Source organism: Aotus nancymaae, unplaced genomic scaffold (genome assembly GCF_030222135.1).
Source record: "Aotus nancymaae isolate 86718 unplaced genomic scaffold, 86718_ANA_hifiasm-v0.15.2.pri h1tg000044l, whole genome shotgun sequence".
Taxonomy (NCBI): domain Eukaryota; kingdom Metazoa; phylum Chordata; class Mammalia; order Primates; family Aotidae; genus Aotus; species Aotus nancymaae.
Window position 1 is genome coordinate 5,477,523 of NW_026988458.1, and position 21,776 is coordinate 5,499,298.

The 21,776-nt window shown below is 39.0% G+C and overlaps 1 protein-coding gene across 3 annotated transcripts in view; it reads right to left on the reverse strand.

The window, feature by feature from the left end:
• MYO16 (myosin XVI) overlaps positions 1 to 21,776 on the reverse strand; it is a 700,871-nt gene that overhangs the window by 474,332 nt on the left and 204,763 nt on the right. For all 3 annotated transcript variants that reach the window (XM_064361880.1, XM_064361879.1, XM_021677383.2), the window contains exon 3: positions 10,204 to 10,274. In XM_064361880.1, the coding sequence (XP_064217950.1) occupies positions 10,204 to 10,274 (71 nt within the window). The remainder of the gene's footprint in view (positions 1 to 10,203; positions 10,275 to 21,776) is intronic.

Genomic DNA, 21,776 nt, shown 5'->3' on the forward strand with positions numbered 1-21,776 from the left:
GAAACAAACAAATAAAAAACAGCTTCAAAGATGAGGTAAATATTTTATTTCTCACTTCACCAAACAAATGAGTGTTCAAATGATGGTTCACAATCATGATACACTCACTGAATACTCATACCGTCCCCTATTATCAGATCATCTGAGGAGTATACAATGACCACAATGAAAAAGCATGGTGTGAGGTCCCTGCAGAGTATGGAGGAAGGTATTAGCAGACATCATTATTAGGATGCAAGTAAGCAATTGGTGCAATGACAAATGTGAATTCTGACAGAATTATTTTGGTTGTGAACTAAGATCTTCCTGTATCTGATGTTCCCAGTGATGTGTAGCGGTAACACTCATGCCCTGACAATATGAACTGAGACCCATCCCCTGGAGCTTCAAGTTTGGCTGCAAGGACACAGAAGGTGAATGGCCACAGTATGAAAGTTCAATACATTGATGTTAGAATGTGAGGCCCGGATCCAGCTCATTTTAGGAAATTCATATGCAAGTATTTTTTTCTACTCACTTTAGCTTTGTGATAGCTCAGTGTATAATCAATAAAGATGTGACCTCCTCCTTCTGTACCTGTCAAGATATCCTCGACTTGCACCTCAGGAATCTACATTTATATTCAGATACCTGAGGTTTGGATTTTCACTGTCTTTCACCAAACAGAGCTAATTAGATCCAACGTTGAAAGTGATGTCAGCCCCTCTTGAGTGATATAATTTTGGGAATCACATTTCAGAGGATTATGAATAATAATTTGATAGCAATAAATACCTTCTAGTCACTCTTGTCTGAAAAGATTATGATGGTGGAACATTCCTGTTACAATGTTCTTATAATACTGTTATGTAGTAAATCTATTTCCCTAGAAAGAATTGTCTTTAAGCCAGGAAATCTTCCTTATTTCAGCCACTTTCTGGTGACACTTTACGGCGTCAAGAAAGTGACTGAACTCACGTTCTATCATGCCTCGCAGGACTCCGACACCACCAGGTCTTCTGCCTGCAGCCTGGAGCTGGGTCCCCAAGCTCCTGCTGTCACCTTCATTTACCTCTCAAAATGCTGGAAGAGCAAGCTATGGTGGGACCCAGCATAAAACGAAAATCTGCGCCTTCTAGTTTTAGAATTATTAACAATTTCAAGATAGTGATATCAGAGGGTGAAACCAAGCAAAGTACCTCTCTAAACAGAAGGCCCTGTGTGACTCTGGGGGAACCTGCCTGTGATGCCTGCCCTGAATGATCAAGCCCCTTAATCAACTAAGCTCCTGCATGCCCACAGATTACTCCCCTCCACAGAATGATGGGAATCCAGCCCAATTTCCACTTCTGGAAATGTCCAAAGAACCTAAAAGGAAATCAGTCTGCCTGAAAACACCATCTCTCCTGCAGCCTTGCCCAGTGTAGGTAAACTTATTCTTCCACAGGACCCTGAAACAGCTTGGCTATTTTCTGAGCTTATTGTTGATTCTTCTAGAATCACTGCATGCATACACTGATGTGCTTCTTTCTAAGGTTTACCCCGTCCTTATGTATTACCTCTTCTCCCAACCTGGTCACTCCTCTGTCATGGAAGACTCGAGGACCATGATGACAGCCTTCTCTCCACTTACAGCACCATCAACAGAGGAAACGTTAACAGTATCACTTCCTCCACCTAAGAACCCCAAAATGTCATCCCTCTGGACTCCACCAATCTTTATCCATCCCTCTGGTTTGTCATTTAGCAAGATTGGCTTCACTCTGAAGTATTATGTTCTGGTATCCCAATTCACAACTAAAGTATCTGCCTATGACAAACTGAGAGAGCAAGGTGATAAACAGTTCCTTCCTCACAGGCCGCCCAAGGCTTTGACTGTCTGATTAGAATGTGTCCACAGATACCTTCAACACTGCATCAGCAGCTCACAGCTTCTCTTGTAATGCACTCTTTCACTCATTTTTAATTGTTTCTAAACAAAGGTAATATGTCTTAATATACACACTCAACACAATGCACAATACTGATTCATCTGAAAGCACTGAAAATCAGCGGAACCAAATCACAAACAAAGGGAACTTTGAATTTAAAATGTGTTGTCTTTTTTTTTTCTTTTCTGTCTTGGAGTTAGGGGTATTTTCTAGATTCTGGTCCTTCTGACTGGCTAATGAACATGTCATGAATGACCCCGACATCTATCACTCGGTAAATCAGAAAATCGTTACAAATCACACATCAAGTCTGAAGGTTCAAACCAAACTCTATGGTTCATACATAAAAGTTATCTTTCACCAATTTTTAAAATGAGTGTTGGATCTATTTTAACATGAGTTTTCGCAAGTGTGCATGTTTTACAATGTAAACTTCCCCTTCTCTTCTCTGTAGTGGTTACAGAATAGTCATGGCGGAGGAGACCAGAGAAAGAATTACTAGGAAAGCATCCAGTTCGATCCTAGGCTGTCTTAGCAAATGTCATGTGCCAGGCACAGTTCCACTAGTAAATTAAAAAAAAAAAAAAAAAAAGCTCTGAACTTTTAGGTAGCTATGGGGGAAGAAACAGTGAAGTGATGTACATAATTTGAACGAGATATTGTCCATGTTTTTGTCCTATGTTTATGAGTTCTCAGTAGTTCAAACAACATTTCTATAATGAAAGAAACAGTGACAGAGAAGAAAAGTGGGGGAGAAAAGAGACAAATTTATATCAGAGCAAAATACATTTAAATTTGTTGTAATTTCTCAAAACCTAACATCACTCTGGAACTTCCATACGCTGGTTTGTATTCAACAGCGATGCTACAGGCCAGCCCTTTCAGCCTGTGCTTGGATCTGTGCAAACTCACATCTACTTCACGACTATATCACACTGAAGGATTCTATTTATTGTAGTGTCACCTTGAACATACTTATTTTTGCTTTTCATGATCTTCTCTCTGGCAAATATTATACTCCAGGTTATCCTGCCATAGATAAACTACCCAGAATGCTGCGAGTTGAATTATATTTATTATTTCTATTGCATTCCAGAGAGCCACAGCTTCCAGCCAATTGAACCAGACTCTAAACACTGAACCACATACAGAAAATTTAAAATCCTAAAAAAGCGGCGTTTGGAGGATTCTGACCAAGATACCAGGTCTCCAGGGAAAGAGAAAACCAGACTGGGCGAGGGAGAGGTGTGTCCTTTCATCCCATGTCATCCAGTCGCTGCTGGGGACAAAACTGCCTCGGTAGAAATAGACCTCAGCCAGCCTAGGGCAGGGCTGCAGTGATAGGGAGCAGGTGCAGGCTGAGGCGGCCCCTGGGTGAAGATCCGGGGACTGAGGGCTGGACCTTTTCACGCAGCCCCCACATCTTCCATGGGATTTTTCTGACCCAGGACAGCACTCTTCTGGTCATCCTAGAATCTGAGAACTCATCTAATTGGACATTGCCATTTTGTCATGTAGGATAAATTCGGTGTACACAGGGTGACAGTCATTAGTGAAAGTGGCAAGACTGGAACACCACAAAGAGGAATGCCACTGAAGGATTTTGATGAGAAGACTGTGGATAGAATTTTGTTTCTTTTGTTTTCAATTTACATCTTTATAACACTGCTGAATAAAAGTTTTTTTTTAACCTGTATTTTGTTAGAATTAGTAATCCCCTCTTTCAGCTTTCCTGAGGTATAATTGATAGGTAAAATTATATATTCCAGGTTAAAAAAAAAAAAAACAACTGTTATCCTTTTACATGAACGTAAACCCATCTCCTTCATCAGCAGCATTGGTTTGCTGCATTTTAAATGCCCTAGATTTTATTAGGCAACACTATTCCCAGGAACTGTGCTTGGCAAGGTATATATAAAGGAGAATTACATAGTGACTACTCTTAAGAAATAGTGCTGTTTGATGTTGTGAGGTTTGTGATAAAGGGTATGCATAGTATTCTATGGAGTCACAGGAGAAGGTACCTACAGCCTGATAAGAATTAGATAACTGAATATGGGAACACAGGAGCTAGTCTTGAAGGATCAGGAGGCATTTAATAACAAGTGGGTGGGGGCTGGGGTGAGACACTTATATATCTGTTAGTTAAACCTATATATTCATTGAGGAACTACTATGCACCCAGTGCTGTGCTAAGCCAGAGGGCTGATATTGCAAATGAGAAATCCTCTCTGGACCAACATTCTACAACTGGGGGATGATGCAGTCAGAAAGCTGAGATGGGACAGTGGTGAGCTACTGGGCTGTCTCGGCAGAGCTCCCAAAAGCACGAAACAGTCTGAGCGATATTGAGGAGGAATGGAAACAGCCATTTGTGGAAATTTAAGCAGTTTGGTACTAGAGGGTAATATAAATTATTAGGGTTGCTTAAAGAAGGACTTTCTTGGTAGGTGAGTTTCTGGCTGATAAGTAAGGAAACCTTTCTCACTACAAAACTCTAGTTTCTATAGGAAAGATGTTACTAGTGGCTTTGAAGTGGATGTCTGCAAGTTTCCTTAAGGGAGCTACAATTCTATACGAAGTTTGTGAAAAATGCCTTCTTATCTGCCTTCACCCTGTCGGGAAAGAGTTCTGCTTCTTAATAACTTGGGATCCTTGTCACAAAGATACAAAAACAAAACACAAAATCTAGCTGGTAACTTCACCGGGCCCTTTCCCATCACAGATCATGTGATGTGGAGTGAATCAGGCCTGTGTGGTATATTCTTAAAAAATGGAAAACTCATCCACTGGGTTTCTGGTGGCATTTGAAGCATCATCACAATGCGCCCTTCTGCTGCTCTTTTGCCCCTAATTCATGCCTGCAGGGAGTAAGGATAAAAATACACCCGCAGGCAGGTCAAGGTTATGATTCTCATCCAAGGTTCAGCTGGATATTTCACTAATGATCTAAAATTCTGAACCAGGACTTTTCAATTATGGATGCTATGGTTCTCAAAGACCTAAAAGACACTGAATTTGAAAAAAGCCACATCCAGCCAGGATTTTGAATCTTGAATGGCGCCCCTGGGGATATGTGAAGAGTCTCTCGTTCACAGTCCGTGGCCCCTCCACTGCCTGTTTGCCAGCACCAGGCGGCACCCTGCATGGCTCACACTCCGACATCAGAATCGCCAAACTCGCCTGGCTGTGCCCACTCTCTTCCCTGCCCCTCGCCTGCACCCTGCTTCCTGCTGCTGCGTCCTGCATGGGGCCCCCATTCCACATCCTCCAAGGAACATGCAGGAACAGCCCCTGTGAGGTCCTTGGAGGACGTGGAGTGGGGGTCCGGGTGCAGTGCCCCCCCATGCAGAGAGGATATTGTCTTCTGCTGCGACCGATGTTCTTGCTAGAGTCTGCCCTTGTAGCTTTTCCTCTTTTTCTTCCAGGAAAGCAAAAAAAAAAAAAAAAAAAAAAAAAAACGGGCAAAAGGGCTGGGCGTTCAATGGCCAAAGTCCAGGTGGGCGGGCAAGGTCACCAGTGGGCAACTTCCACACACCAACTATTTTTGTTCTTTAACACCTAGACATTTAAAAAAAAATAAGATATTTCTCTAGGCATCTTCTCTAGAATCCCGATATTCTGCCTCTTTACAAAATAGTCTTTTCTGCTAGATTTTGAAGCTATGAGGCTGTTGAACCACCTCCACTGTAGTAAATTGCTAACTATCTCTGCTTCTTAGAGCATCAAAGCCTTCAGAGAAACTGATGGTGAAGCACAGAGCCGCTCAGTCTTGAGCACCACATTTTGTTAGAGCAGCAAAATTGTCAAATTATTCAAAATTAAACATTTGAGTAAAAACAGTCTTAACTGGTTTTATCTGTTGCTTTTAGTATATGAAACACGCATTTTATTATTTAAAATGTTCAAGTAATTTGTAAAAGGAAACAGAAAAAAGTTAAAAGACCTTGTCCCCCTTTGCCCAACCTGAGTAACTGTTGAAAATTGCTTATCTGGTCTTCAAGATCCTCTGCTGGCTCTTAAAAGGATTCTCTCTTTCTCTCTCATCCGTCTGATTGTGCTATGTGCACTGTTCTTTGACTTGCTTTTGGAATGTATAATATGTTTTGGACATAGTTTCAAATATGTTATCGCTCAATATTTATAACAGTTACATCAATTCCACTGTTTAAATTGCTAGATCTATGTTACAAGTAGAATTCACTTGATCAAAGAAAGAGTATTTCTTATTTCTAATATATTTCAGCTGAGCTTGGCTATAGTCTGAGGCTGTCACAGCACAGAATTACAAGAGACTGCGTTTCCTACTCCAGTCAAGAGGGTTCAGTTACCATTGGGAGCTCCTTCTCAACTGCTCATTAAATAAAGGTAATAACAAAACCCTAGACAACATTTTAGCAAAGCCTATGTAATACTGTTTTTTACTTCATGAACAATGTTTTTGCAAAGAGTTAAATCTAAGTTTTCTTCTATGCTGTCTTCGTTAGACTAATGCCTTGGATACAGACATTGTTATTTTTTGCGATTATTCCCCTTCTATCTGTCAGAGTACCTGATACCTGCTGTATGTTTAACACACATTATTTAATAAATGGTGGGGCAAAGAGATTGATTCAGATGTATTTGTTGAAATTTTATTAAAAAAAATAAAACTAAAGGTGTTATATGCCCCCAAATATTAAAATATGTTTCTCAAATATCTACCTTTAACAACAATCGAGTTAAACATACACAACTCAGCAATTTCTGCGGCTTATTCTTGATGCTCCACACAGATACATTCCGTCTTTCCCACAAAGTCGCTGATCTTCTATAATTAGAGCTCAGTGCTGAAGAAGCATCAGGCCCCATAACGTGGGATGCCCAAAAGGTGATGCAAACAGCACAGCTACTCACAGCTGACATTTCAGATGGCTAAATTGCCTTTTTCAGAACCTAAGACATTTTGAAACCCTGTAATTTTATCTCTCCAGCAACCTGCAATTTTTCATTTGTTTTCATTTACTTGGTAACCCCAGGAAAAGGAGACTCAGCACTGAACGCCCCCTCCTTCAGCTGCCCCAAGGTTTCCTTACCCGTCCTCCAGATTCATCCTCCGCTTTGTCTTAGTCTCACAACCTTGGCATAACAACATAAAAATACAATATTCTTGCACTGGGTTGAGAGTTAATAAAGGGCTCTCCATCTACCTCATCACTTTAATCTTCTCATTTCTTTTCCCTTCAGATGCTACCATTTCTGAATCTTTCTACTGTTACCTACACCTAGATTACACTCTTGATACTGTCACCTAGATCTTCACCCAAAGAGACTCTTATGTCCTTAGAGCTCACTCATTCATTCATTCATTCATTGACTATGTATTGAGTATTCACTGTGCCTCACATGCTAAGAACAAAAAAGTATCCAAGACAGCCACAATTTTTGAGACTTCAGCCTAGCAGAGAGAAAAAGTCATATATTCCATTAATTATACCCCATTGTGACAGTATCTACAGAGAAGCAAGGAGTATATGTTATGAGAGCTTGGACAAAAGGGTTATTAAGCTAGACCAGGAAAGTGAGAAAGGCCTTTATAACTGATGCCTACAAGCATCCAAGCGGCCCCACTGTTTGCCTCCCTCACTAGCATCTGCCTATCCCTCTCCAGTCTGCTGCAATCGGCGGTTTATTTTTCTATCTCCCTCAGGTGCACACAGTATATGCATTTTGCATCTTTTCACCCCCAACATCTATCACAGTGTCAGATATTAATTAAGTAGTAACAGTAATTAATTAGCTTATCTCCTTAACAAATCTACTGAGCATCTCCAATTGCCAGGCACTCTGCTTGGCATTCTAATATTTATGAAAATATGACAAGTCCCATCTCTGATGGAGCTAACATTCTAGGAAGTAGAAAATAATCACGTGAACCTATGATAGGTTTGGTGACAACTTTGCCATAAAAGACGGGAAAGAACAAGATAAAGGGATGGAAGTGGAGTTGCTTGTGAGGCGTCAGTGGTGAGTTACTATACCCCACAGGGAAGCCAGGGAAGGCTGCTCCTTTAGATCACGTCGAGAAGAGACCCACAGCAAGTCAGCAAGGGAGGCATGACCTCTGGGAGGCATGTGCTTTGCGGAAACCCAGCAAGATCACATGGAACGGGAGCAGGGACCCATGCTCAATGAGCAGCAACGTAGCCAGCGTCAGTGGAGCAGAGCGCAGAGGGAAAGTGACTGGGGCAGAAGTTGCAATAGCAACTGGGGCTTGGAGACAGATCGCAGTGTGACCACAGGCAGGACTTCGGCTTTTACTTACGAGAGAAGGAAAGTTGTGGGAGCATTTCAGACACAGAAGTGACAGGACCTGGCTGTGAGTGGGAAACAGTATAGTGGAGGCAAAGCTGGACCCTGGGAGAGGAGTGAGAAAGCTGTTTATCCCGAAAAGAGAGATGGTGGTTTAAAAGTGGCTGGCAGCTGTCAAGGGGATGAGAGATGGTGATGTTCTGGCTTTATTTCAAAGATCAAGAAAGCACCCGCTGATTTGTTGACTGGGAGTACAGAGATGTATGTGTTCATTAAAAGTTTGATTATATATACATACATATATACACACACACACACACACATATATCTGTTAGGGACAAAAATTAAGTTAAAGTCAACAGGTATTCAATTTGGTGGTCTTTACAACTAATTTAAAGATAGGAACTTAATTTTGAAAAATATCAAAATTAACATAAAATATCAAGCTAATATCTATAATATACATTTATGTGTTTTATATATATATACACGTGAAGAAGTGACAGTCTCTCCCTGTCCCCTGTGCCTCTTGTTCCCCTTCCCTCTCCTCTTCCTTCTCCTTTCCATCCTCTCTCATACGTAAATACACAGAAATAACACTTTCCTTGTAACAGCAACAATGACTTGTACTGATTTGTTCATGGGAGAGGTCTGTCTTCTACTGGGATGTCGAACATGCTGATAACTACACCTCCTGAAAAACAGGCTTATGATATTTGGCATGAAGAGAATATTTATCTACGGAAGACTCTTAGCAGAACGTCGCTTTAATCTAGGATTCCTTAGAATTAAACCTAGGATCCAGGAACTAATGAGGCATGGCTCCTTGAACATATCATAGAAGCCATGTAAGGATCTGAGTGTAGAGAAGTCTCAGAACCAAAACATTCCAGAGCAGGAAGAGGTTACCTGGAAATCTCTCTTTGTATCTATTGCCAATGCTAGAGAGAAATCACCTATATTTTTTGGCAAACTGTCTCCTATAGCAAATTTTCTGTTCTTTTTCTATTCTGCTGACTACATAGCACGATAACTTGCATTCCAGATCTCTGAGCCTTTGGTACACACCAATTTCTCTTTCATGCAGTTTTTCTTAACTTTTGCCATAAATTAGAATCACCTGGGAAGTCTTAACACCTCCCCATGGTCAAGCTACATCCCAGAAAAAGTAGATCAGAATCCTTGTGGGCTCAGCTCAGGTTGGGAGTCAGGTGTCAGTATTTTCATACCACCCACATGATTCCCAGGTGCGATCAAGGTTGAAAATTTATGTGACGCTAAGGAGCTTCTGGAAGTTAAGGGCGTGACCCCCTCTGCTACAGTTTGCTATGATGTGAAGAAATACAGCATTATTTTTTTGTCTTGAGAGACAACCATAAATTAGATATCTTATATTAACTTCTGTATTTTTCAAAATTAAGTTCCTATCTTTAAATTAGTTGTAAAGACCACCAAATCAAATACCTGTTGATTTTATTTTTGCCCCTAACAGAACCAGTGAAAATTTCTTGCACATGAACCTAACATGATATTTTGAAACGTAGTTATTGATAATATATTTTTAAATGTAGTTATTTGTTTATTCACTTACCCCTGCTTTGTTTGTAAAATACTACAAGGTAGGCTTATATGAGCTGGATCATGAGCAAAGTACAGTAAAATTTCATTGAAGGAATAAGGACAACTTGTAGGAAAAAAGAAAGGATGATTGCCTAATACACAATTGATACAATATTATTTTACTTATTTGTTGAAAGCTATTAGTTTTTAAAAGTGATTTGCTTAGGGAAGAAACGCTAACTTCATTGATTAAAGATTTATAAATGTTAACGCAGTAATCAATAATAATAATAATTTCAGCTTATTATCCAAACCCATTACTCAGAAATACATCATTTTTCTGATCATCTGCGAGATGTATATTTCGTTCCTGAGTCTGAACCTGTAATGCATTCTCCCCCGGGTGTCCCCACACGCTGGCACTGATTGTCGCAGTTCTTACCAGATGGAGCAGGGACCCTCCTGAGGAGACGAGGGTGTGGGGGTCTGCCCCCTCCTTCAGGAGACGAAGCACTGAAAACAACAGAGAGGAGAACGGAGTTACAGCGAGTCCTCCTTCCACGGTGCAACCAAATGTGTAGCCTTTCATTAGTATCTAAAATGCAAACAGCTGTGAACACCAACGAAGACGGCTTCTGTGCCATCTGACCCTATTTCACTATGATGATTGCTGGTGTTTCTCTTCACCTTCAAACTTATTCCATGGTTGGGTAATGCAATTTCCTATTACAACCATGCAAATGAATGAGAAAGTGAAACAGGTTTTTTAAAGTTTACTGTTTCAAAGTGTCTGGTGTATGAATCCACTGTAGAACAAAAAAGCAAAAAGGAAGAAATGACTTCACTAGGTCCACATGGTCGTTAGGTTCACATTAGGTCACTGAATTTTTTTTTTTAAATCATTAAGGCCCATTGGCTTAAAGCAATAAAAGTTACTTTTGCACATTAACCTTCCACTGGTGCCATTAGCCCTTGAAAATGTTTCTACCATCCTCACAAAGCACTTCAGAACAAAACCACATATACCCAAATTAGTTAAGTTAAATAGATCAAACTGTATACCAATTACTAGAATAAATTCATAGTTGAAAGGTGACCTGTATTTCCATTTGAACAGCAAAGGTGAATTCATTAGTACATGGAATGCCACAGAGTATTAAGAGACTGATTGATTGTATTACATTCTCTGCTACTTAAAATGAAGCTGTAAGACAAGCCCCATAGAAAGTTTCTTCAATCCCCTAAGGCACTATAATGGTTTCCACTACAAACAGCAATATCACACCTTTAATAAAATACCATTAGTGCTTTTTCCACACACACAAAATTAAAGCAACAGTTACTCTTTTATTTCATCATAACACAGAACTGTACGAAATGGCTCAGGTTCAAACTCATACCTCACTGAGGCATACTGTCTTCCTATTAACTTTACCTGTAACGTGAAATGTTGCCTGAAGGTGCCTTCCTTCCTGTGGCACTCCAACTCTTTTAAGTGTTCCAACGTCTAGTTTCTGACCATCTTCCCCAAATCTAACAGCATATCACAGAAGGTAATATGAGTCTCGGCAGACATTGTCACTCATGCCAAGTTCCCTCTCCAGGAAGGCCAAGCTCTCGGACAGTGGGTGCAGTCACTCTGTGTGCCCTGTCTAATCTTTCCTTACATCAGTGCACCCTTGGGGCACATCCAAGGAAGAAGTTCCTGAATAGAAGCCTGTCCACATCTTTTCATTACCAAGGAATCATAACCTAGAATCTGCTAACATTGAGTAACGTGTTACAAAAGCACTCTCAAAGGTGGCAAACTTGTAGGATCAGCTGTAACCTGACAGCTCATGTCATATTCATTTGCCAACTGGGTTATCTTCTTTCTCTGCTGTTACAAGGAAAGTCGAGAAGGCCACGGCCATTGTTGCTCTTGTTCATCACTGTATTGCTAAGAATAGTCCTGCTACGTGGTGTGCAGATGCTCTTCCTCCCTCCCTTTCTCTGCATCTCTCTATATATCAAATAAATGAAGGCACTTCTTGCAACCTCATGTACTCGTTACTCTTAACATTTAAAATCCCTTTCACGATAATAGAAAGTTCATTTCATACATTTGTCAATGGTTTCCTCAGATGATAAACAGCCCTTTTACTCTGGTATTTATCCTTTTAGGAAATGAAATTATCCATCATGAATTAACTAATATTGATTTTTTTAATATTCTGCAAAGAACTGGCATAAGTGTGGTCTCACTACAAAGACAATGTGAAGTAGATTGTATCATGTTATAATATTAGGAAAATGCCATCAGATTTTTATGCAGAATGCATTATGCAGACACACAGTGAGTTATACATAATAGAAATCAGTGATTCATATTTTTGGGTTTGGGGTTACATAGGTTTCAGCATGAGACCTGTAAAGCTACTGAACTTTACATGTCAGTTTTTTGTCAGTGAAACAACGGGCAGTTGTACTCACTTCATGGGGGTTTTGTGAGAATTAAACAAGACAACATACGTAGCATGCTCCAGGCACTTTGCAAGGATCAATAAATGACCGGAATGACTACGTGCAATAAAACCCCATAATAATATATCATGGAATCCACACTTTAAGATTTAGTCTGAATTTTTCCAAACTTTCTGGTTACTACATGTCGAATTTAACTGCAGAATATAAGTGAGGCAAATTTAGCAATATTAACCTGGAGGATGAGTGTATAATTTATCAGACAAAAGTGGAACAAAGCAGAACATACAGAAGGCAAAGGAGAATGCTGAGCATGGAGAAACTGAATCTTCATTACCTTCGCTTTCGATACAATCTACTCCATTGTTAAGTTCATGGCATTCAAGGTTTAATATAGGTGTAATTTAACTGTTTCATAACCAACTCACAAAATTCCTGGAATTTTAACAGTTGGCTGTCAGGAGCTGGCAAGGGAGACCTCCAGCTCACTACAGTGGGCAGTCATGAAACTCATAAAGAGGCCAGGCGCAGCAGTGGCTCATGCCTGTAATGCCAGCACTTTGAGTGGCCGAGGAAGGCAGATCATGAGGTCGGGAGATCGAGACCATCCTGGCCAACACGGTGAAACATGTCTCTACTAAAAATCCAAAAAAAGAAATAGCCAGGCAGGGTGGCATGTGTCTGTAGTCCCATAGTCCCAGCTACTCAGGAGGCTGAGGCAAGAGAATCACTTGAACCCAGGAGGCCAAGGTTGTGGTGAACTGAGATCACATCACTACACTTCAGCCTAGACAGAGCAAGATTCTGCCTCAAAAAACAAAACAAAACAAAAAAAACCTCATAAAGAACATTGCCCAGGCACGCCCGGGAATGAGAGCAGGGCTACATTCAAGCTCTCCAAAGGTCCTTCTCAACACAGAGAAACAGGTGAGGAAGACAAGCTTCTTCCTCCATCCAGCCAGGCATCATCCTAGTGAGAAAAGGGCAATCTGTATTTTGTTTGTCCTAGATAGGACAGTTTTTTTGAGACGGCTGTTTACATGATCAAGATGGAACCATACTAGAACCACAGACTCGATATTGACTGGCTTGCCCATCATTACCATGAGTAAGGACTCAAGCAGAAGACAAAATCAACTACTGGCAAAATAGAGAAATAGGTTATTCTTTGCATATACAAATAGTGGTGAGCTAAATTGCATGACTCTGCTAGGGTTTAAAAACTGGAATTGTAAGGGACCTAAATATGAAGATATATAGAAGAAAATATCGTTTGTATAATAAGTACTTTATAAGAATTTTGAGAAGAAAATTATGAAACTGACACATGTTGAACATATTTGGTGTAACCCTGTTCTAAGCACCTTACGTGTAAGAATTACTTGAATTCTCTCGACACCTGTCTAATACAGATACTATAATCGTCACTCTTTCTTTTGCTAATAAGGAAGCTGAGGCTCTGCTACGTTGCGTGGTTCCCTGAAGCCGCAGGTACGTGATGAATCTAGAATTCAAGGGCAGCGACAGGACTCCAGTGATTGCGCCCTCAACCCCAAACAGCAACCGACAGTAAAACTTCACAATCGCAGCCGGGATCAAGATCAACTTTCTTGGCTTCAGAATTACTGAGTGGGAAACTACCCAAATTTCACTTAAAATGCTTTATCCAAAAAGGGAGGGGTTCATAGCAACCTTGTAATAACATGGCTGGAGCCGCCAGTGAAATGAAACGGAGACCACTCGGAGTCTTTCCGTTATGACAAAATCTGCAAGGAAACAGCCTAAGGAAAACAGCCATCTGGGGTCCAAATAGAATAACGAAGCGCAGGCTTCCTTTTATAGTGTTGCCGCTTGGAACGGATTCAGCATTTATTGTATATTTGTGGCTTCATCATCAAGCTGCAGCAGAACACCATTGAGATGCCTGTGTGGGGGGCATGATTTGATATTTAAAAAGAAACATTCATTCTCTAAATCTTCAGCTATTGGGGTGAAAATGGACTAAAATACATCATAAAATTTGCTAAGTGGCTTTAATAGACTACGCAGCTGGTTCTCACCATCACCAGCAATAACCAAACACAATATAGTCCACCTGGTTGTCAGCGTTTATTTTGTGTTTCTAGATACTGTGTTGCACCCATTCATCTGCAAGCTCTTTGGAGATCCCATTAGCTGGTGTGGACATGTGACTGCACAGCAGTCTACACCTACTCACACACAATCTCCACCACAGAGGCTCTTGTGTTCACAAAGGTGTTACATTTAACATCAACAGAGGAAAGGAAAATTAAGCAAAGCAGACCTGGCTTCTCAATTCTGTTCCAGTTATGAGCCCTGCAGAAGATGGTTTTCAGAGAGAGGGAGGGACAATCATATGTGGTAAGAGGTTAGCAACTGCTAAACCTGGTGAGAGGGCATATGGGAGTTCTTGTGTTATCTGGGAAAGTTTTCTGTAAGTTTGATTTTATTTCTAAACAAAGAAGTTACAGTGAATAACAACAAAGTATCAAGCCAGTGTCATGTTTTTTCCTCCTGAAATGATAATGAAAACATCAATGTGAAGACTTCTAAAAATATATGTAGAAGAATTTCCATACAGTTGATAGTCCTCTAAGAAAACCTTTGAAAACGTTATCTCATCTCATTAACATGTCAACCAAGAAGAGAAGCAGAAAGCAGGAATATAGAAATTATGTTATCAACACCACAGAAACATCTATTTGCACAGCAGTGCTGCTGAAAGGCAGATTTCTTTTCCTAAGTAGGGCTCAAACTTTAGGATGTATACGAATAACTTGAGAATTTTATTAAGATGAATTTCCCTAAGTCAAGGCTTCTCAATCTGTTTTTTATTATCACCCCTTCACCCTCCATGAAACCGTAATAACGCAGACAGGCTGGGATATCTGCTTATGGAGTGTGGCTGGATGGAGGGTCACAAACCATTGCTTTAGCTTTTTGTCCTCCAGAATCCCATTCTTGCACCTTTGGAGCTATTTCTGCCCCCGCTAGAATCAGGCCCCAGTCCCATCTCTTCAGTCCTTTGATTCAAGAGCTTTGTTGTGGGATCTAAAATTGTGTATTTAAAAAAAAACACACACACATGCACGCACACACTCCAGGAGATTCTGGTGCAGATGGCCCCCTAAAGACATTCTGAGAAAAACTGCTACGATTTTACAGTCTCAGGAAATTACCTCTAAATGCCTCATTTGGAAGCGACAGAATTAGTAAGTGGCAAAGATAAGACTTGATGGAAGATCCTTTCTCATTAATTTGCCACTGAGACTTCGGCCTCTAGTGCCATATGTCCTACAGTATCCCTGAGGACACACAGAATTCTCAGTGCATGCACATGAAGCTGGGCCCCCCGGAATAATCAGGGTGATCTTACAGGAGGTGCTCAGGCCGCAGTGGATGGGGAGGCCCCCGGTCAGAGCCTGAGTCTGGGCAATGACTCCCGACCCTCACTACGCTTTAGATCCTGTACCCAAACTTCATAAAGATACAAATTCCTGTGTTCTGTCACCAGATTATTAAATCCAGTCAGTCAAGGGTGTGTCCACTGAGCCCATGTTCCTTGATGACTGGAATACTGAGAAGCATAGACAGCCGTGGGAATCAGCTTGTTCCCATCCAGCCTGGCAACAGTAGCTTCATGATAAGAGGGTCTAACCAGGTTGCTGGAGCTTTGGTGGGCTCTGCCTGAAGTCCTTGTTCAAGTGACCTGCTCAATCATACCTTCAGTAGTTGCTTCTGTTTTGAATCAGATCCACATGCACTCACAAGAGGCTGCTACCAGCCACCCTCCTGGACAAGGAGACCCATGAGGGCCTGGCATGAAGTCAAGGCTGCCTTCGGTTCCAGCCTTAGCAAGGGAATTATGGGCCAATTAGCTTGAAGCACCCTGGAGTCAAGCCGTGGCTGAGACCCACCTTAGCCCCAGAGACCTAACAGTCTAACCAGTTAAAATTCATTTCATGTCACTTTGGCCATGGGTTTAAGATTTCTTCTTTCCTACTCAACTTGATTAAAACTGGACCTGACTAAATCCTGAAGATTATAAGCCAAGTCTAAGGTCTTCATTGCCAGGTTGACCCAGATTCTCTGATCCCAATCCAGTGTGCAGTAACGACAAATGAAACAAATATTTAGTGAGTGTCCTTTACGTATTAATACTTATCACTGTCCCAAGAGGTGCAGGTGTACAGAGAAGAAATGGAAAACAATCTTGCCTTCATAGAGTGTATAATCTAGTGGGCACTCGTGGTAGAGAAGACAGAGAACAAATGGGATCATAATCATATATTAGGGGGATTTGCAATAGTTCTTGAATCGCTGGCTAAATATCTTGAATTTGTTCTGAAAACTGAATTAGCATTTATCCCTTGTAACCATTTCATTCCTTCCCCTCCTCACAGATCACACTGAGATGTATGTTCAGCATTATCATCATGTTCCTTGTATTTCTTAGGGCTTTCCTTTGTTTTCTCCCAATATGTTACCCTGGATATTTTCTACTGCTCTGCCACAATGTGAAATCCTTTTCAGCCATGTACAATCAACTATTAAACCATCAATTCAATTTTAATTTGTCACATTATTTTTTAGTCCTGGACATTCAATTTGATACTGCCATATAGATTTTAATTACCTGGTAGAAGGGTTTGTCATTACTTCTTGTACATATTGGTTAGAGTTATTATGAAATCAAATCTGATAACTATCTCATGTGTATCACTTGTGAGTCAGTTTCAATTTTTCTACTGTTTCTCTTGATCTTACATTTTGACATGCCTGTCGTTACTGATATTATTATTTGATTGGTCTTACAGAGTGTGTTAGGCTGTACTCCTTCCTGTTCAACTTTTTGAAAGCATTTATGAAAATTACTATTAATTATTCTTTCATCATTTGGAAGAATTCCTCCATGAAGCCACGTGTGCCTGGGCTTTCCTTTGTGGAAAGGTTTTATTAATTAAATCTATTTGTTACAAGCCTATCACGATCTGTGTCTTGCTAGGAAATGTTTCGTTTCATGTGGGCTAATTTTTTATGCCCAAGGCATATATGCCAAAGGCATATAATTTTTCTAGTGTTACCTTTTAATTCATTTTAAGTTTGATTCTAATGTACAGTACACTCCCCTTTTCTCTGGGAATACAGTCCAAGATCTCCAGTGTATGCCTGAAATTTCATATAGAACAAAATTTTGTATATACAATGTTTTTTTTACCTACACATACATATTTATGATAAAGTTCAATTCATAAATTAGGCAGAGAAGATTAACAACAACAATAATACAATAGAATGATTATAACAATATACTGTAATAAAAGTTATATGAATATGGTCTCTTTCTCTCTTCAAAATATCTTATTGTATTGTACTCACCCTTACTCTTCTTGTGATGATGTGAGATTATAAAATGCCTCTATGACAAGGAGACATAGACGCTGTGATGTTGCATTAGGCTATAACTGACCTTCTGGTGATAGGTCAGAAAAAGGTTCCTGTGTTCCAGGTGATCCTAGATCACTGAGCCATGATAATGTCAATTGTTAGATGACAGGAGCAGACAATAGTGATGATTAACATGCAGGTAGTGTACACAGTGTATATTCTGGACAGAGTTAATTCATGCTCCAGATGGAATGGAGTCAGATGGCACAAGATTTCACTATGCTATTCAGAATGCTGTGTAATTTAAACTTTTGGGAATTATCTACTTCTGGAATATTCTATTTTTTATTTTTGGAACAGGATTGATCATAGGTACCTAAAACCATGAAAAGTAAAATCATAGGTAAGGGGGCATTATTGTATCCTCTTTCATTCCTGATTTTATTAATTTTTGTTTTGGTCAGTTTTTTTTTTTTTTTTTTTTTAGTCATGGTAGCTAAGGTTTTCAATTGTGTTGATCTTTACAAAGAAACAAGTTTTGGTTTTATTGATTTCTCTATTTATTTTCTATATTTCTTTTACTTCTATTCACATCTTTATTATATCATTCCTTTTATTGGAATTGGATATTGTTTACTACTTTTCTCATTTTTGAATATAAAAAGTCAGGTTATTAATTTATTTAAGTGCAGGCATTTAATACTATGGACTTTGTGTCATTAGCGTGTGTCAATGTAGGTTTATCAATTGTAAAAAGTGTAACATTCATGTGGGGGAGATTAATAACAGGGGAGGCTATGCATGTGTCAGAGCAAGAGATGGATGGAAAATCTCTATACATTCCTCTTAATTTTGCTGTGAATCTAAAGCTTCTCTTAAAAATAAAATTCTCAAAGAAATATGAGTGTTTACAGCTATGAAATTCTAAGAACTGCTTTAGTTACACCTGAAATCTTTTAGTATGTAGTATTTTCATTTCATTTATCTAAAATTATTTTATAATATCTATTATGATTTCTTTTTTGATATATTGATTATTTAGGAGTATTCTGGTTAATTTAGTAGTTTGCTAGGGCTACCATAACAAGAGACCTCATGGGCAGTTTGAACAAAGGAAACTTATTTTCTCACAGTTCTGGAAACTGGAAATCCAAGATCAAGGTGTTGGCAGTTTGATTTCCTCTAAGGCCTCTCTTCTTGGCTTGTGGATGGCTGCCTTCTCAGTGTGTCATCACTGTGTCCTCACGTGACTCTCTGATGGCACACACTGTGTTTGTCCAAACTTGTTCTTATTAAAACACCAGTTGTATTAGATTTGAGACCACCCTAATGACCTATTTTTAACTTATTGGCCTCCTTAAAGGCCCTGTTCCCAAATACAGTCACATTCTGAGTTACTGGGGCCTAAGGGTCCAACATATGAATTGGGGGGAGGGGACAGGGCAGGATAAAATTTAGCCCATGACAGAGCATTTTTATATATTTGTGTATTTCCTAAAATTCCATCTATTAGGTATTGTTATTTTCATTCCAGTATGGTCAGAGAACATACTTTGTAATATTTTAATTTTCTTTTAAAATTTATTGGCACTTGTTTTATGGCTTTGCATGTGGTCTGTCCTGGAGAATGTTTCATGTACTCTTCAGAAGAATGCATGTTCTGCTGTTGTGGAATAGTGGGTTTGATAAATTTCTGCTGTATATGGTTGTTCAAGTCTTTTATTTTCTTGTTGAACTTCTGTCTAGTTCCACCCATTACTATGAAAGGTACCAGAATATTCAAATATCTATAAATGCTCTGTTTTTCCTTTAAATTGTGTCAGTTTTGCTTCATGTATTTGGAAACCCTGTTGTTAGGCACATATATATTTATAATTTGTATGTCTTCATGATGGAATAATTCCTTTATCACTATATAATGTCCTTATTTTTTCTTTAATAGCAATTTTTACATTAAAGTTGAGTCACATGATATTAACATACGTACTCTAGCTCTCTGTGGGTTACTTTTTGAATGGTACATGATTTCCCATCTTTTACTTTCAATCAATTTGTGTCTTTAAATCCAATAGATGTCTCTTACAGGCAAAATACAACTGAATGACTTTTTAATCAATTCTGCTAATCTCTGACTTTTGAGTATTAAATCCATTTATATTAATGCAATTACTGAAAAAGTAGGATTTATGCCTAGCCTTTTGCTTTTTGTTTGTTATGTGTATTATATCTGTTTCATTTTTCTATGCCCCATTGCTGCCTTCTTTTGTGTATATTTTCATATCTTATTTATTTTCTCATTATTCCCCTGGGGACTACAATTAATGTATTAATCCATAATAATCTAGTTCAGATTAGTGCCAACAAAATTTCAATAGGGTACAAAACTTTGCTTTTATATAGCCAGCTTTAGCCCTATGCTTCTAACTTTGGGTCATTATGTTCAAACAAATTCCATCTTTATGCATTGTGAGCTCATTTATACAGACATATATTTATTTATTTATGTAATTATGCTTTAAATATAATTAAAAATTACAGTAACAAAAATATGCGGTACAGTTTTTTATATTTACTTATGTGTTTAACTTCCAAGTGCTGCTTATCTTTTATGCAAATTCAAGTCTAATGTCTTTCATTTCAGCCTGAAAGATTCCCTTTGCTATTTCACGAAGGGCAGATCGTTACTGACAAATTCTCTTAGTTTTTGTTTATCATGAATGTCTTAATATTCCTCCATTTTTGAAGGGTGGTTGCCATGGATATAGAATTCTTGGCTGACAGTCTTCCTTTTTAGCACTTTGAATTTGTCATCTTACTGCCTTTTGGCTTACATGGTTTCTGATTAGAAGTCAGTGGTTAATTTTCTTGAGGTACATGAAGCATAACTTCTGTATTTATGCTTTCAAGATGTGTTTTGTCTTTAGCTTTTCACAGTTTGATTATGTTGTGTCTAGGCATGGATCTGTTTCAGTTTATCCTACCTGGAATCTGAGAAGCTTCTTCTTATGTGTAGAATAATGTTTTCCAACAGATTCAGCAAGTTTTCACCAATCAGTTCTTCTCACGTTCTGTTTGCCTTGTCTTTCTCCTCTCATCCGTGACTACATTATGTATGTTGGTACACCTGTTGGTGCTCTACAGACCCCTCAGGTTGTGTTCATTTTTCTTCATTATTTTTTTCTTCTCTACCTCAGACTGGATCATCTTAATTGAGCTATCATTAAATTCACTGCTTGTTTTGCCAGCTTAAATATACTTTATTTCTGCTAATGTATGTTTTTCAGTTACTGTACTTTTCAACTCCAGAATTTCTACTTGTTTCTGTTCATAATTTTCATCTTTTTATTGTTCTCCTCTATATGGGGAGATACCACTCTCATACTTTCCTTTAGCTATTTAAATATGGTTGTCTTTAGTTATTTGAACATTTTTATGATTGTTTATTTAAAATCCCTCTCCCTTGACTACTTTTTTCTCTCTCTATGGAACATACTTTCTTGTTTATTTGAATATAATTTTTGGTTGACAACTAACTGTATTTCTTAGTTTGGTTTGTGCTTCTATAACAGAATGCACAGACTGGATAATTTATTTTTAAAAACAGCAGTTTATTTTCTAACTGTTCTATATCCTGAGAAGTCTAAAATCAAGGGGCTAGCATATTATGAGAAATATTTCGCTGGGTCATCCAATGGTGTAAGGTAGGAAGAAGGGGAGGGCAAAGGGACCAAAGTCATCCTTTTAGAAGGAGGCCACTCCCACAATAATAAACCTACTCCTGTGATGGCAGCATTAAACCACTTAGGAGGGCAGAGTCCTGGCCTAATCACCTCTTAATACTGTTACAACGGTAATTAAATTTTAACATGAGCTTGGGAGGGGACAAACTTTCCAAACATAGCACAACACATGATAAATAATAAAATGTGGAAAATTTGAAAATCAGATTCACTCTCCTCTCCAGGGTAGGTCGTTGTTTCTGCTTTTAATCGTTGTTAGTTTGTTTCATTACCTTTCTTAACTACATCTGCAATGTCTACATTATGTGTCATGTGCAGACACTGAAATCTGCCCATTTATTGTAGTAGTCAATGACTAAACATATTTCCTGAAACAGCTTGAACCAATAAACCTCTCAGCCTT